Source organism: Momordica charantia, assembly GCF_013281855.1.
Source record: "Momordica charantia cultivar OHB3-1 chromosome 8 unlocalized genomic scaffold, Mcharantia_2.0 BLBB01000008.1, whole genome shotgun sequence".
Classification (NCBI taxonomy): domain Eukaryota; kingdom Viridiplantae; phylum Streptophyta; class Magnoliopsida; order Cucurbitales; family Cucurbitaceae; genus Momordica; species Momordica charantia.
In genome coordinates, this window is record NW_028275166.1 from 30,062,838 (window position 1) to 30,078,611 (window position 15,774).

General features: G+C 29.1%; 2 protein-coding genes across 3 annotated transcripts; both read right to left on the reverse strand.

The window, feature by feature from the left end:
* Positions 1-22: 22 nt before the first annotated feature.
* LOC111018173 (F-box protein At3g62230-like) lies at positions 23-2,789 on the reverse strand. Its single transcript, XM_022294145.2, has 3 exons — positions 1,827-2,789; positions 1,252-1,425; positions 23-371 (listed from the first exon to the last, which is right to left on the reverse strand). The coding sequence occupies exons 1-3, from the start codon at positions 2,772-2,774 to the stop codon at positions 81-83; spliced, it is 1,413 nt and encodes a 470-aa protein (XP_022149837.1). The 5' UTR covers positions 2,775-2,789; the 3' UTR covers positions 23-80.
* Positions 2,790-8,062: 5,273 nt separating this feature from the next.
* LOC111018151 (transcription factor bHLH35) lies at positions 8,063-12,832 on the reverse strand. 2 transcript variants are annotated; one of them, XM_088128142.1, is made up of 6 exons: positions 12,630-12,832; positions 12,378-12,546; positions 11,601-11,630; positions 9,741-9,977; positions 9,490-9,660; positions 8,063-8,568 (listed from the first exon to the last, which is right to left on the reverse strand). In XM_088128142.1, exons 1-6 carry the CDS (start codon positions 12,701-12,703, stop codon positions 8,479-8,481), a joined length of 771 nt encoding a protein of 256 aa, XP_087984268.1. In that variant the 5' UTR covers positions 12,704-12,832; the 3' UTR covers positions 8,063-8,478. The 2 variants fall into 2 exon arrangements, with proteins under 2 accessions (XP_087984268.1, XP_022149807.1); XM_022294115.2 differs by lacking the exon at positions 11,601-11,630 and having other exon boundaries at positions 12,630-12,826.
* Between the last annotated feature and the right edge of the window lie 2,942 nt (positions 12,833-15,774).

Here is a 15,774-nt window from a genome sequence, read left to right on the forward strand (position 1 = left end):
ATCATCAATATCTCTAAAAACACAACATTATTATATTTTGATTTCAGAGCATAAATCTCCAAACTAATATTATAATTATATTAACATATATGAATCTGAATGTCACCAGAGGCTGGCTTGATGCTCTTGAGAAGCTGAGCTCTTCCAAAGTAGAGTTGGAAATTATTGATATCATCAGAATCAACCGTGATAGAGAGGTTTTTCAGTAGACGACCATAGTGCAGAAGATAAGCCAGAAAGTAGATTTCGTGGTGCTTTCCTGTGAAGCACTTGGCCTCCACTGTCTCTAGAGACGACGATAAGCACTTTATGATAACCATATTTGTGGCCCAGAAGCTGGCGATGTCCATTGGAAATGGTGGTTCATATTCCTATTAACAAACAACAAACATAAATTAATTTCATTAATTCATCATTTTTTTAAAATCTTTTCAAAATCAAAGTCAAAATTTTGAAAATTAAAAAGAAAAAAAGTGATTTTTAAAAATATGTTTTTTTTCCTGTTAAATACAGTTAAGATAATTCAAATTTGTTTTCGTTAAACACATGCTAAAGAAATCATGGGAAAAAGTATAATTTTGAAAAAATAGAAAACAAAAAACGCAACGGAGCCTTAGTTTGTATAATTAACTAAAATGTGAAACCCTAGAAAGAAAAAGTAAATAAAAGGGTGACTCTTTGTTAAGTTTCTAAAAAATTAGGGATTGTATCAACTATTAATTTCTAGAACTGTTCATTAGTGCTATATGCCACGTTGAAGTTATTACTTGACACACTCGTGTTTATGAAATATAGAATAACTTCATTTATGATTAAAAGAAATAGGGTTTTTTTTTTCATAAACTGTGTTAAAGAAATAATAATTAGAAATAAATTCAAAGAAAAAACAAAAATAGATTTTTTTTTTTCAAGTCATTCTAAATACAGTTTTAAGTCTTAAGTAGAATTCTCAAAAGATAAAAATTGATTAAAAATATTTTTAGTTTTTAAAATTTAATCAGAATTTACAAAAGCACAAAATAAACATAAATAAAATGTAAATTACAAAACAACGGATAAATTAATATTCTAATTTTAATAAACGATTTTCTCTATGATTAACAATCCCTTTACTTCATTTTTGGTTTTTAAAATTTCATAGGGAGAAACTATCAGCAAACAAATTTATTCCCTCGAAAACACATGGAAAACAATCGTAAGTAATTGAATTAAAACAAAAAACGAAAATGGTGAGAAAAAGAAAATACTCACATGGAAAATGGTTGCTTGGCCAAGAACGAGAGTGAGGATCTTCAAATGGGGTGAACTATTCAAGAGAAAAGTTATGCCATAAAATTCATTTGGATGCACATTTGTCCTCAACGTTAAATGTTGTACATTCAATGGCGCTTGCATCCGAATTGGCTCGTCCCCTTTTGGAATAACCTTCATAAATAATAATATCAACTTTATAACCCCAACCAAAGAAAAAAAAAATTATATATGGCTAAATTACACTTCTACCCTTCTATTTTTAGAACAAATGGAAAACATGAAAGAAGTTTCATTTAGACAAAATAAAAATAAAAATAAAAAACACCAATTAGAAACATGGACAGGATTATCAGTTTGATAGCCATTTCGATTTTAGTTTTCTGTGTTAAAGAAATTGATTTACTTTGATATAATTTTTACTTTTCTTATAGTCAATTTGAATTCTGAGTAGAATTACACCAACAAAATTAATAGTTTTCCAATTTTGGCTGCAGATTTTGGAAACATTTTTCAAACTTTGATTATTTTAAAACAAGTGTGAAAGATTCAGTAATTTGAACTAATATATATACCTGAAGCAAAGAACTGCAAACACTCAAAACTTTGGCAGGATAGAGACTATCAAGAAGAACATAAAGAAGGTTAGCGAGTTCCGAACTATCATGATCTTCTTCAATGTGAAAGCCAAGATCAGCCTCTTCGAAGCACCGATTCACTTCCATCCGGAACGAACCAACGCTCCCGAAGTATCGAAAGTACGTCAGATTCGGCGCCTCGATCGAAATCCAATCGTGAAGAAAATTGCAATTCTCAATCGCCAAACTCCTCAGCCTCAGATGATCGTTCCCCCCAATCTCAAGATGCGCAATGTTCCAGCACTTCTTCAATCTCAAACTCTCCAGCATCTCACATTTCCTCAACAAATCCCTAATTTCTCCGATTCCGACTTGATTCCATCCCAAACAGAGGTGCTTCAGCGATCGCAACTTCGCGAACTCCGCCGCCCGAAATCTGCACGAAAACAGCTTCAGAGATCGGAGATTCTCGTGGCCGTAGACGATCGGAGGCAAATCGAACATTTCTGCGTGATTCTCGCCGTCGTTGACTAATTCGCTCCACGTCGCGTCGGAGAAATCGAGCTCCAAGGTCTCGACGTCTCGAGAAACAGCGAATCGAATGCAGGCCTCGATCTCATCGACGAAGCCGCCGCCGCCGCCGTCGCCTCTCGGATTCGAGAACGAGAGGGCGAACTTACGAATCGTCGGTTCTTCGTAGTCTCTGATGAAATTCGTCGCGAAATCGATAAAAACTCTTCTCCGAGCGTCTCTGATTCGCTGATCGGATTCCTCTGGCCGGACGAAGAAACTTTCCTGCAACTCGATGTTCTTCGTTGCTTGCCAAATCTTCACCCAACGCTTCGATAAAATTGAAGTTCTCACAGCCTCCTTGAATGGCAGAGAGGAGACGATGATCGATAACAATGCATCAGGCAAAATATCCAATCTGTCCATTTCCGCCATGGCTACCGTTGAGAGAGAGAGATTTGAATATGAAACTGTGCAAGTTGACGGTATTTATAGGATTTTTCGAATGGGCGCGAGAAGACGACGGTTGAAATTTTGGTACTTTTGAAAATAAAATTTAAAAAATTAATAATTAGATATTTTGAGGATAATTAAAAGCGATTATAGCAATATGAGAAAGTAAGCATTTTTCTTCCTCAAAATGTTCTATTGCTAATATCTCTTTTCCTAAATTTGATTTTTAAATTAAAAGACTAACTTTTAAAGGATAAGTCCCACATTTTAGTTTATACTTACCTTGAAATTTAGTTAAATTAATTTTTTCCCTCGTAAATGTTGGAAGTTTAACGGTATCATTAACGACCATGAGAAATGATTTTAGATCGCATAAATAAACCTCCCTGAATCAAAATTATAATAAAATTAAATAATATGTTATTAGTGATGTTAGTTGCTTATATTTTTCTTACGTATATGGTAAAAAAGCAATGTCGTTTTCAAATACGTCACGTGGAAAACTGGAAAACTTATCTTAGGTTATTGGTTTTTTCCTCTCCTTTGCAAAAACAAAAATGTATTGTAAATTAAAGGTATATGTTAAATCCCTTTCTAATTATTTAGGCCGCATTACTTAGAAAGAATGAGAATCAATCGAAATGTTATTTCTCATTTATTATAAATTTTATCGAATCAGAATCTGAAAGTTTATTTATTAAACTATTTGAAATTAAAATAGAAATTAGATATATAACATTATTAGTGCATTCTCTCTTTAAGAAAATACTAACACACCCCTTTCTTATTCTTAGATAACTAAAAATTGTGTTAATATAATTTCTAATTAAAATGATAATAAATTTTAATTTATTTCATTACTTTGATAGAAAATCATTTTATTGTAACAATTTATATCATAATAACATAATACATATTATTAAAATAAACTAAAAAATGATTAATATAATTTTGTTATGAATATTATCTTACTTAGTGTCTTATTGCCCAATACTCAGAGTGTCTTGTTGCCATTTATTGTCGTGTCCAAATAATTGCACCTCATGTTGCCAAAATTACTTATAAATAAAGATTTTTTTGGTGGTTCATTATCCTATTTTCATATTTTCTCTCTATCTTTTCATTGATATTTTTTTATATGTTTCAATAATGCCTTGTTTTGTTCCTAATTTCACAACAAATTTTTGTTAAGACAATTATCCTTAATATTGTTATCTTATAATATATAATAACGATGAATTCTATTTTAGCAATTTTATTTTATATTAATTAATAATAACAAAATCAAATCAAATAATTGACAAATTAAATAAAAATTTTATAATATTTTATAATAAAATCACATTAACTCAAAAATGTTGGATAGTTTTTTTTATCCGAGAAACATTATTAGTAATACAAATAAATAAATAAAGTTGTAAAAAAATTAATAAAAAAATTATGAGTATCATTAATATATGAGAGAGAATGAGTAAAATTTGTAAAGTAATTATTGAGAACGTGTAGAGTCTACAAACCAAAATAGTAATAAAATTGATTGAATTGTAGGGGTGAAATGGAATTAGCGATTTTCAAGTTTTAGTGAGGTTCACCAATCATGCAATGCATGAGGAATAAAAATTTTCATTCGGAAAACAAAAATAAATGTTTAAAAAATTATTTTTTTAGTTTTCAAATTTTAGCTTAAATTTTAAAATATTTATAAGAAGTTGATGACAAAATAAAGGTATATATAGATTTTTAAAAATAGAGAGAAAAAAAACATATGGTATCAAATGGGCCTAATTTATAATTTGCAGTGATAATAAATATATACTCTATTGCAGTTTATATCAGCACAATTTTAAATAAGTGGTAAAATTAAAAGTCCTTCCAAATATAGATGGTAAATGTAGACACTGACTTAATATTTGAAAAAAAATAGAAAATATAATATATTACATATAATAATTATACACAATCTATTTTAAACAAAGGATTTAATTATTTATTTTTTCTAGAATATTATATTATAATGAAAGTGAGAATTCAACGACGGACAATCTGAAAAAATAAAAATACCTTAACGCGATACATTGAGTTGTGGTTAAGATCAAAGTGTTTTTTTAATTTGTCTGATTTGAAAAATAAAATAAAAGTAGATATAAAAATATATTTGAAAAAAAAAAGTTGAAATATTCAATTTATATATTAAAACACTATCTCTTTTATCCTTTAAAAAATATTTTTAACTTTCCCGCAAACTAAATAATAATAATAATAACAAAATATGAGCTATATGAAAAAATAAATGTCAAAATGAAAATATAAATATCTTTTTCTTATTTATAACACCATTTTTTAGTACACGGACTGAAACCTCGCAACCCGCTTTCCATCGGACGAAAAGTCTTCCAAAAGGTAAAGTACGGTTATTCTTATAAAATAAGGACAACCCACAGCTCCTTAAGCAAAGATAGCAATAGTGTGGGAAGAGAAAGCATAATAATCAACAGAAGCATGACGCATCAACGGATGAAACAGAAAGAGAGAAATCAGATACTGACGAAGTCGAATAAGAAATAAGAAAAGACAAACGAAGTAGCGTTTTCCGTAGAGATTCGAACTCACGACTTTTCAATCCTTATACTTTAAGCTAGATTCAGGTTGGCCTATGACACCATTTATTTATAATAAAAGGAAACTTCATGTTTCTTTCTTGCAAAAGTTATAAATAACTTATTTTATCCTTTTTGTTAAATAGCTTATTTCAATATTGCTTATTTTATCTCATCAAAGTAATATCAAATAGGTTATGGTCCAACTAAAAGAAGTCCAAATGAGCCCAATTAAGTAGTTTAAAAGAAAAAGAAGACCAAACAAAATCTTTCAAATTACATTTATACCAACCAACCTGACTGTTAGTTTCCTTGGGGACTAATAGATTAAGTTTGGAAAAATATTTGTTTATATGTCACCACCTCTTTTTTGCTGATTTCATATTTTAACTTCTATAAAGTTTTTCACCTTTCCAAAAAAATAAAAAACTTCGATAAAGTTTCTTTCTTTCCTAACAGCTGATACAAATTGTTGGTTAGGACAATGTATATGTAGAAGTTTGTTTTCTTTTTAGTATTTATTAGCGAATTTACTCTTTTTTTTTTCCTTTCTACAGTGGGAGACAGTTGCATGTAATGACAGATCACAACTATATTATTAAAAACTTGAATGGATTATGTTTTAGTGTCAGAAAAGAAATATTCTAAAACTTTCGTATATTCTTTGTTCTTTGTTTGGATAAGACCACCATTAAATTGTTTATAAATAAAAGAGAGAAATGTAGAAAAAGAAATATTCTTCAAAAAGCTAAAGAAATTTCAATTTTTTATTGGGATTTAACACATACGAAGATAGGTGTTGACCAATAGCACTTAAGTATTGATCATCGATTTCTGGCATTGTTTCGTATCCAAAATTGATATTGATCTATCAATGTCCACCCTTCGTTAAGGGATAGATATTCAAATTAATTAAGACATAGGTTATCTAAGTTTTTGTACTTGTGGTTGTTGGGAATGTGGGGCCAAAACGGAAGAGGGACGAAGTAAGAATGAAGAGATCTTGAAGAAGCGGAACGAAGTAAGAATGAAGAGAAATCGAAGAAGCAGTTTTTAGGGACCTTTTGACCAATGAAGCAGTGGTACGACGTTGTAGAGATACATGGGCGCGAGACAATCAAAAGTTTGTAGCGCCATAGCGCTATGTCGATATTTAAAAAGGCAACTTTTTTGTCGTTTAGGTTTTGTGGCACAAAATTAGAAGCAGCAACAATTTGTTTTCACCGAAGGAGGGAGAATAAGTTCTTCAGATTGGCAACATATTCTTACGTCAGGCACTAACTGATCTTCGATATATATATATATATATATATATATATATATATATATATATTGTTGAAAGTATCTCTAATCTCATTGATAGCAAGTTGGCGCAAATAATTGAATCAGAGTAGTTGTTGAACCATACCACATAGTTCCAGCAACCATAAAAACTGCAGCGGTGAGGTTTTTCATTCTTGTATCCTAAGTATCTATTACTGTAGTGTTTAGAAGTTAGGTAGCTATTGTTAAGACATCTATCGAGAGTGTTTGTAGAGCGTTTGTGAAGCCCATTATAATATATTCAATCACAGGAGAACTTGCACATTGTGGAAGGCTAGACGTAGCTCATGCTTAGGGTGAACTAGTATAAATCTATGTATCGTTTTATCTCTCTCATATTCTTTTTATTGTGTTATTTATGTGAGACTTGCTCATAACTGTAGAAGGGAAAAAATCTTAATTAGACTTTATTGGATAGCTCGTGTAAGGTATATTTCCCGAATTCTTCAAATAAACTACTAAAAGATGACCATTGTTATTCAACATAGTTTGAGTTCATTTGTCAATAGTCCACATCCATATTTTGTGAAGGAAAAAAAAAGGACAATAATTTAAAAACACATCTATAAAAAATCAAAACACAAACTCAGTCATCTTTGTTCTTTTCATCTAAAATGGGAGAACAACATGAAGAAATCTTCGGTGAAAAGAGAATAAGGTTTTTTTTTTTTTTTTGCGCAATAATGTGAAGGAGTGGTACAAAAATATGAACAAAAGTTTTTTTTTTCTGTTTTGGATTAATGATAAGAGTTTTAACTTATTTAAAAAAATGGAAGACTTATTTTTTAATTTACATATCTTGTATGATTTTTTTAATGATCAATATTTTCACACACCTAAAACATTAATTTGAGGTTTTTTTTTTCGCTAAAAAGCTCACCAATATTTCTTAGAATATTGGTGAATTTTTATTGCATAATTGATGGCAAGGGCCACTTTATTTCTTTTGGAGACTATGTAGAATCCACAGTATATGATAAATATGATGATGACTTGACCTTTTAACTTATGCAAAGGTTGCATGTTATTGGACTTATTTCGTTAAACTTGAGTAGTACGTTATCTTAAATTTACATTTTCCAAATGACATCTTAAATATTTCTATGATTATCGACCTTTTTCTCTTAATTATATTACAAGTTTAGTCTCTCAAATTTTTAAAATTATGTTTAATAAGTACCTAAACTTTGAAGGAAAAAAAAGCCAATTTTGTATTTAATAATTCTACGAATGTCTAATAAAGCTCTTGACTTTCAATATTATATATAATAAGCCTATGAGCTTTCCATTGTCCAATAGATATATGAAGTTTAAAAAAATTAACAAGTAGATGATCCATTAGACACAAAATTAAAAGACTAAAAATCTTTTAGATACTTTGCGACAAATACAAACTCAAAAGTTCAAGTACTAAACTCATAATTTTTCTCTTTTTCCTTTCGTAATTCAAGCAAGCATGTATTATAATGTCTCTTCGAGATACCCATTTAAGATTATAATAAAATCATCACTCTCATTTCCTATTTTCCTTATTGAAGTTGACTCGGGTGGCATGGCACTGTCTGCAGTTTTGTGCTTTTATTTTTCCTTCTAATAAATGAGAATTTTTGCAACCGTAGAAAGACATTTTTTTATCTTCATTTCTAAAAATTTCCTATAATTTTATTTTCCAGACAGAGAGGAAAATAACAAAGAGAGAGAGAAAGGAGAACCAATTCTACTTGGAAATGAGATGACAAGTTGTGAGCCACAGTTGAGAGGTTCTATCAAATGCTCATAGGGCTTTTGCGATCACAAATTGCTGCTATTGCTGTTTCTACTTTTACCTTTACTTCCTCTTCCTCTGCTCTCTCTGCCTGTAAAAACCCAAATTTTACGTATTAAACACATAATTTAAATCTACGTCCTTAAAAAAATAATAATAACTATAATATATCGATCAATTTAACTATGCCTCAAGCGAGAAAAGCTAAACAAAATAATCCTAACTATACCATCACTGCAAGGTAATAGTAAAAACTTGAATAATAGAATGATACTAACACCAAATTTGAATAAGTGGTGAATATTAACACTTCTATTGAGCCACAATATTGATCATGAACTCGCTTTTTTTTCATTTTTAATATAATAACGTGTGAGAATAGAGATTCAAATTCTTTTGATTGAAAATTAATATCTTAATATTGAGTTAAACTCAATTTGATAGTCCAAGAACTGGTTAATAAACCACCCAATATTCAGCCAATAAAATACCCAAAATCAATCCATAGACCATGGATAATGTAGGTGAAAAAAGTGATGGAATTGTAAGTCTCAATAAATGTGGGGGATGGGACGATCATTTTAGAATTAAATTATTGTAATTATTTTATTTGATTAGAACTTCTTGTTTTGTGAGGACAGTCCTTATCCTGACACAATGAAACTTGGCCGCTTCAACAAATTTTGGAAAATCCCATCCCCTGATTCCGGCTCACGTGCTTCTCGGGTTAGCCGACAAATGTAACGACGAAAATTCAAGTTCCCTTTAATAATAACATTTTTTTTATTGTTTTTAATTTATAACATTTTTTGTTTCTTAAAATTTTCAGGTGAAATCAAAAGTAAAGTTTGCATCTAAAGTGAACAATAAAATGTCATATTGAAGACATGTAATTGTCATGATATACTTCGAGAAAACAACTATTAATGTTTTTTTGCTGCAACCCTTTTTAATTAGGGTTTGATTAGAAATGAATGATTTAATGGAGAGAGGGAGAGAGAAATGGACTAACCTCAACAAATAGAGTATTCAAGAGCCTACCGGCGACGACGGTGATATTAGCGGTAATAATTTTGAGGTTGAGCGATTCGATTGCTTGGCTGAGCTTCAATATGGTGTCGCCGCTCCGTCTGCAAGTCAAACTCACAATGATCGTCTTCTCCGCCATGTAGTTCACACTAAGCTGCGATCGATTTCAACTTGATTCCGTCAATTTCGAAGCCCTAGAAAACAAAATAGAAATCCAGTTTCAGAGAAACTCACATCGAGAATTTCGATTGTTGAAGACGACGACGCATCGCCCTCGGAATCACCTTTCGGCTCTCGATTCGCATCCGCTGTCTTCTTCGCCGAAATCTGATCGTCGCCGGAATCGCTCGCCGGAGTTCTCTTCACTTTTCCCGATTCCAGATCCGAGATGTCTGATTCGATTCTCCTCTCCTGCTCTCGCAGCTTTTGGATGTACTCTATCGCGTCTTTGATTATCGACGCCTTGTCCATCTGAAATACCACACATGGAAAATTCGAATTCAAAACCCTTCAACCTAACACTAATTTAATTGATTGAAACATAAATAAATAAATAAATAAAACACATTATATTATAATAAAGGTTAAAAAAATATTTTTGGTCTATATATATTGATTAAGATAACAATTTAGTCCTAAAACTTTCTTTTAGATGGATAACAATTTAATCCTTAAACTTTAATATGTAACAATTTAGCACTTGTAATTTAAAGTCGGTAACGATTTAGTCCTTATCGAAAAATTTTTTTTGTTAAATTTCTTATATATATATATATATAGGTTGACAAACTAAAGGGACCAGATATTTTTATAATTACAAAGATTAAATTGTTACACGATAAAATTGACTTTTGATTTTAATAAAATTTTTTACAATATGGACTAAATTGTTACAAATTTTAAATGACAGGAACTAAATTGTTAAAAGTTAAAGTTCAAGGACTAAATTATTACTTTTGTGAAAGTATGAGGACTAAATGTTTACAAACTAAAATTCAAGGGTTAATTTATTACTTTAGTGAAAGTATAGGGACCAAATGTATTTTTTAACCTATAATAAATTTTCAATTAAAATCAATTTAATAGGTAAAATTAAATTACGTGGTTAAATATTAAAATAGCTAAAAAAACATTTATTAAATAACTAAAATTAGAATTAAATATTAATAGGCCAAAGAAAAACTCACAAATTTCACCCTTTATTTCACTTTTAAGGAATGAAAAACAAAAATTATTTCTAAAGTATAAACATACCTACTATCACTTTTATATATATAAAATACATACACTGTTTATTATTTTATTGTCCACTTCAATTTTTCTTTTTAATCATTCTTATACTCGGATCTTCGTCAAAATGATTAATTTTGTTCATATCCAACGGCCCACCCAGACTTTAGAATTTGATATTAGAATATACATCAAATTGGTGCATTATTTTCAAAAAGTATAGAATAATTAAATACAATGTAGTACAATGACTTAAAGTCTTAGATCTCGTGATGATTTTAATAGTTAAAAAAACGAAAAGTAAAGAGGGCAAAGTTGTCCAAAAGATAAAGAATATTATTTTATATATATAAAATTCTCAAATAATTTGCTGTAAATAACTTCACAAATCTTATCTCACGGTGGGAATAAATTCAATTATTAGATGGAAGGATCGAGATCAAAAGATGAATTATAGAACAACAAATAAGAATGAGATTCAAACTCATGACCTCTTCATCGTAAAAGTGTGTCCATTTTTTTTACATATAAAAAAGTGGGTCAATTATCACTTAACTAAGCTCAAATTGACCGTTATAAAAACAAAATTGATTATATCTCTCTCCTATGTTCAAATTTACTTTTTAAAAATTTAATATATAATGGAAGGTTTTAATATATAGATTATAAAATTTCCACTAAAATCTCATAATTTAGTAAACCTCTCAAAATGCCTCTAAATTTATTAAATATTGATAGTTTTTAATATGTCGCATCAGACAAATGTTAAATCTTTGAGAAAGATCTATAAATTTATTAAAACATGAATTTAGAAAAGAAATTAAAAGTAGAGACAAAAAAGAAAAACAAAAAAAAAAGTCTCACCACTACAATTGGTACACGTGCCTTGATTGGCTGGAGGAGTTTTGTCCGCTTTTAATATGTCGCATAAAGACAATCATTAACTTTTGACTAACCATGGTTTAGTAACCTCTTGCGAGGTCAGAAATTCGAGTCCCAAAAAGACAATTTTACACAATTAAAATTTTTTAAAAATTATAAGAATATCACCAAAAGAAAAGAAATATATGTATTTGTATATATAATTAGATTAAAAATTTCAGAAAAGCAGCATAAACTACGCATCACGTGAGACTAACTAAAATTATTTTTTGTGACACTTCTTACAAAATATGAAGTAACGTTATTATGATAAATGCAACTTGAACATGATTAAAACATCTTATCTCCAATTAAAATAGGGTGAGCTCAAATTTTCACAACACATGTCTTAATAAAAAAATATTATTTCTACGAAATATAATTTACCTAAATTCTTTACCAACCCATTAAAGGGAAATAAAAGATAAAGAATCTTAAAATAAAAAAACGTATAATTTTTCAATAATAGTTTAGTATAGAATAAATTTTAATAAAAAAAAAATCTACTTCTCCGGAGAGGATGAATCTACTCACCGTTGCATCTTTGACAACTAAAAAAATATTAAAAATAATAATTTAGATATTAACGAAAATTCTTCGAGAAAATAGGTATTCTTAATATTTAGCTCTCCAATGGTTTTGAATGTAGTCGATATATAAAGTTTTTGTTATTTGTTTTATTGGAAAACGAAAAAAACAAAGAGGGTAAAATGGAGTGACCTTGGTGATATTAGGGACGACGGCTCTGAGCGCGAGAAGGCGATCGTTGAGCTTCTTCCTCCGATTCCTCTCCGATAAGATGTTCTTTGAGGCTTCCAAAGACGACGGCGTTCCGTCCGGCGAGCTCGAGTCGTAGGAGCCGTAGAACGCTTCGTCCAGGCCCGGCCACCTGCGATTGTGCCGCTCGTAAGCCCTAAAATCCAAAATCCACAGAAACAAGAACAAATTACAGAGACGGAGAGGGAAAATTACCCGTCGAACTCTTCGTTGTGCAGAAACATGTTGGTTTCCCAATAGTATTTGTACTCGTCGATAATGTTCTCCATCGGCGGCCGGAGAAGATGGAGCCACTGATTTTGGCCTTCTCTCGCCCAATCCCTTGGTTTCCCCCTCTTCCCTAAGGGGCAGAGTTGAAAGCGAGTCTTTATAGCAGTTCTATTCGTATGGACGCCAGGAGAGGGGGAGCCACTCTTTTCTTTTTTACTTCCAATTATTTATTTATTTAATCAATTTATACTACTCCCAAGTCCCAATCACCACCGCTGCCGATTGATTCTGTCTTTATAAATAATTTTTTTATTCGCAGTCTATAACGTTAATTATCGTTAAGTCATGTTCATTTTATATTCTACTTTAATGTAATAAGGCAAGATTATAGTTCTGTTTAATATGATTATGACATGTATATAATGAACAAAACGAGTATCCATGTGTTTGTCATATCTAAGTAATATTCCTACTCTAATGGTATTAAAGTTTTCTCTTTTGTAATTTTAAAAAGGCTGTGATAGGTTATTAGGTTGGCTTTCTATTTTTTAAAGTTAAAATATCTGAGTAAATTTATAAAATTATAATATTATATTTAATAAATTCATGAACTTTAAATAGAATATTAAAAAAATCTAATACAATTCTTATTATTTCTAACAAGTTATTGGAGTTTATTATATTAATTAGACACGATGTCGAAAAGTTTACAAATATAATACACCTTTTATAATTAAACTTTTAAAACTTCTTTTTTTTTAAATCCACGTGGGCTGCAATCTCGATGCTTTCTTGGAAAGATCTAGACCGTCCAAAATTAAGGACGTTTGGGATCTTCAAGGCCGCATGGCAACGGAATGGCCCCACGCGCCTTCATGACGCGTGGGCTACAACCGACCAAATAATTGCGTAAACGTTAGTTTTATGGTTATTTTGCAATTTACTCCCTCGGTCAACGGGCAATTGCCAGCCGGGCAGCCGGATCCCGTCAGTTTTATACGAATAATACGGACAAGTTTTTTTTCTTTTTCTTTTTCTTTTTTTTGAAACAAATACGGACGAGTTGAATGAATTTATTTTTATTTTGAATTTTCAGTTCAACGTTACTTTATTGGTTTTGATTTTATAACTTTAAAACATTAATTTCGTCCTTGAATTTTTAACTTAATCCCTATATTTTTAAAAATTAATCATTTTGACCTCTTAATTATAAAAATTTATTATATTAATTAGACACGATCTCTTAATTTTAAGTTTGGCTTCTATAATTGTAAAACTTAATCATTTTGATCTCTTAATTTTATTTTTAATTTCATATCTATTACAATTTCAACACGATACTACATTTAATATATTTCTTAAAACGTAATCTCAAATTTAAATTATAACGCCACTATTATATATAGAATTTATGTTAAAATTTTACGAATAGAGATCAAAATGATCGTTTTTTAAAAGTGCATAGACCAAAACAGATATTTTTAAAGTATATATACTAAAACAAATCAAACTTAAAAGTATAGGTAAAATATAGTAATTTGATCTTTTTTTTTGTCTAATGAAATGGAAAGTTTTATAATAATTATAAATAAATAGCACTCATCTTGCTATTTTATCGTGAGTTAAATCTCAAAATTTCCTACCTTTCTTATTAACTCTCTTTTATTAATCTTAACAAATCTATATTATTAATTTTTTTTCATAAATATTGCCTGACATGTTGATTAAATTAAGGTTAAAAAATACATATGATCTATGTTACTTTTACTAATAATTAGTTCCTGATTTTTTAATTATAACGATTTAGTTCTTGTACTATCATATGGATGACAATTTAGTTCTTGAATTTTAATAGGTAACAATTTAGTCTCCTAATTCAAATTTGTATCAATTTAATCTCTATCACGAAAATTCTCGAAATTAAGCGTCAATTTTTATCCTATAACGACTTAATTTTTGTAATTTATAAATAAATTTAATCCTTTATCAATTTATGGATCTGTATATATAAGAAATTTTAACAAAAAATTTTACAATAGGAACTAAATCGTAACAAACTTTAGATTTTAAGGATTAAATTTTATAGTGTAGAGGGATTGAAAGTGTTTTTTAACCTCAAATTAAAAAGCAACGGTGGACCGAAAATCAAATTAAAAAAAAAAGGAAAAAACTGTTCTTTCTCCTGTCTTCACTCTTGGGTCCATCAGCTGTGATGTTTTTCTTCACGAGTTGTTCGTGGCTTATTGTCTCTTTAATAAATTTTGGATTTTAAAATGTATTATTTTGTGAAAATAATGAACGGTTTAAAATTTTCCAACTATCGTGGAGCTACATAAATCTTAAATATATATTTTAGTCTATTATATTTGATATTTTTCAATTTAATTTTGATAAATATAAAAATTGGTTAATCATACAAAAAAAAGTTATGAAATTCAAGGTTAGAGAGTGAAATTATGACTCTAATAATTATAGGGTGATTTTTTTTTTCTGTCTTGTTAATATTTTATTGCTACTTCTTTTCTAAAATATAAAAAATAAAATAGACAGCGGCCAAAATACAATTATTTGTGGACCCATCATTTCAGTGGACGAAAGGACAAAAAATAAAATAAAAATAAATGACTGGTTAGAAAAAAAAAAGAATTATCATTGAAATTGTAATTACTTCTTTTCTTAGTTGGTCATTGTTGATATTGTTGTCTTTATTTATTTATTTGTTTATTATTATTATTATTATTATTATTATTATTTTCATATGTATAAATTTCTATTTTAGTCTTTCAATTCCATATTTATTTTATGTTGATCTTTTATTTTAATTTTAAAAAAATGAAAAACAAATTTCATCTTTAATTTAGTTTTTCTCTAAGCTTCCAATATATATTAACATGTTGACGTGGTATGTACTGGTGCGGTATAGATTGACTCGGTAAATATTGAGGGAGTGAATAATATTTAACAAAAGTATACTAAAAATTGTCATGATTATTTTCTAGATATTTTGAAAGTTCATAGAGCAAAATTGATCAACCATAGAAGTCCTAAAATAAATATTTTGACTAAACATTTAAAAACCCAAAAACAAAAAATGGAATGCAATTTAAAATTGATGAATAATGTTGTTTTC

Excerpts from the sequence above, each read along its gene's own strand:
- LOC111018173 (XM_022294145.2), bottom strand. The coding sequence starts at position 2,774 with ATGGCGGAAATGGACAGATTGGATATTTTGCCTGATGCATTGTTATCG. Across the intron at positions 1,426-1,826 it reads TTTGCAGTTCTTTGCTTCAG|GTTATTCCAAAAGGGGACGA; the intron begins GTATATATATTA and ends TTATTTATGAAG. Across the intron at positions 372-1,251 it reads GCCAAGCAACCATTTTCCAT|GAATATGAACCACCATTTCC; the intron begins GTGAGTATTTTC and ends GTTTGTTAATAG.
- LOC111018151 (XM_088128142.1), bottom strand. The coding sequence starts at position 12,703 with ATGGAGAACATTATCGACGAGTACAAATACTATTGGGAAACCAACATG. Across the intron at positions 11,631-12,377 it reads TCGTCCCTAATATCACCAAG|CCAATCAAGGCACGTGTACC; the intron begins GTCACTCCATTT and ends AAACTCCTCCAG. Across the intron at positions 9,661-9,740 it reads CAACAATCGAAATTCTCGAT|CTTAGTGTGAACTACATGGC; the intron begins GTGAGTTTCTCT and ends AATCGATCGCAG.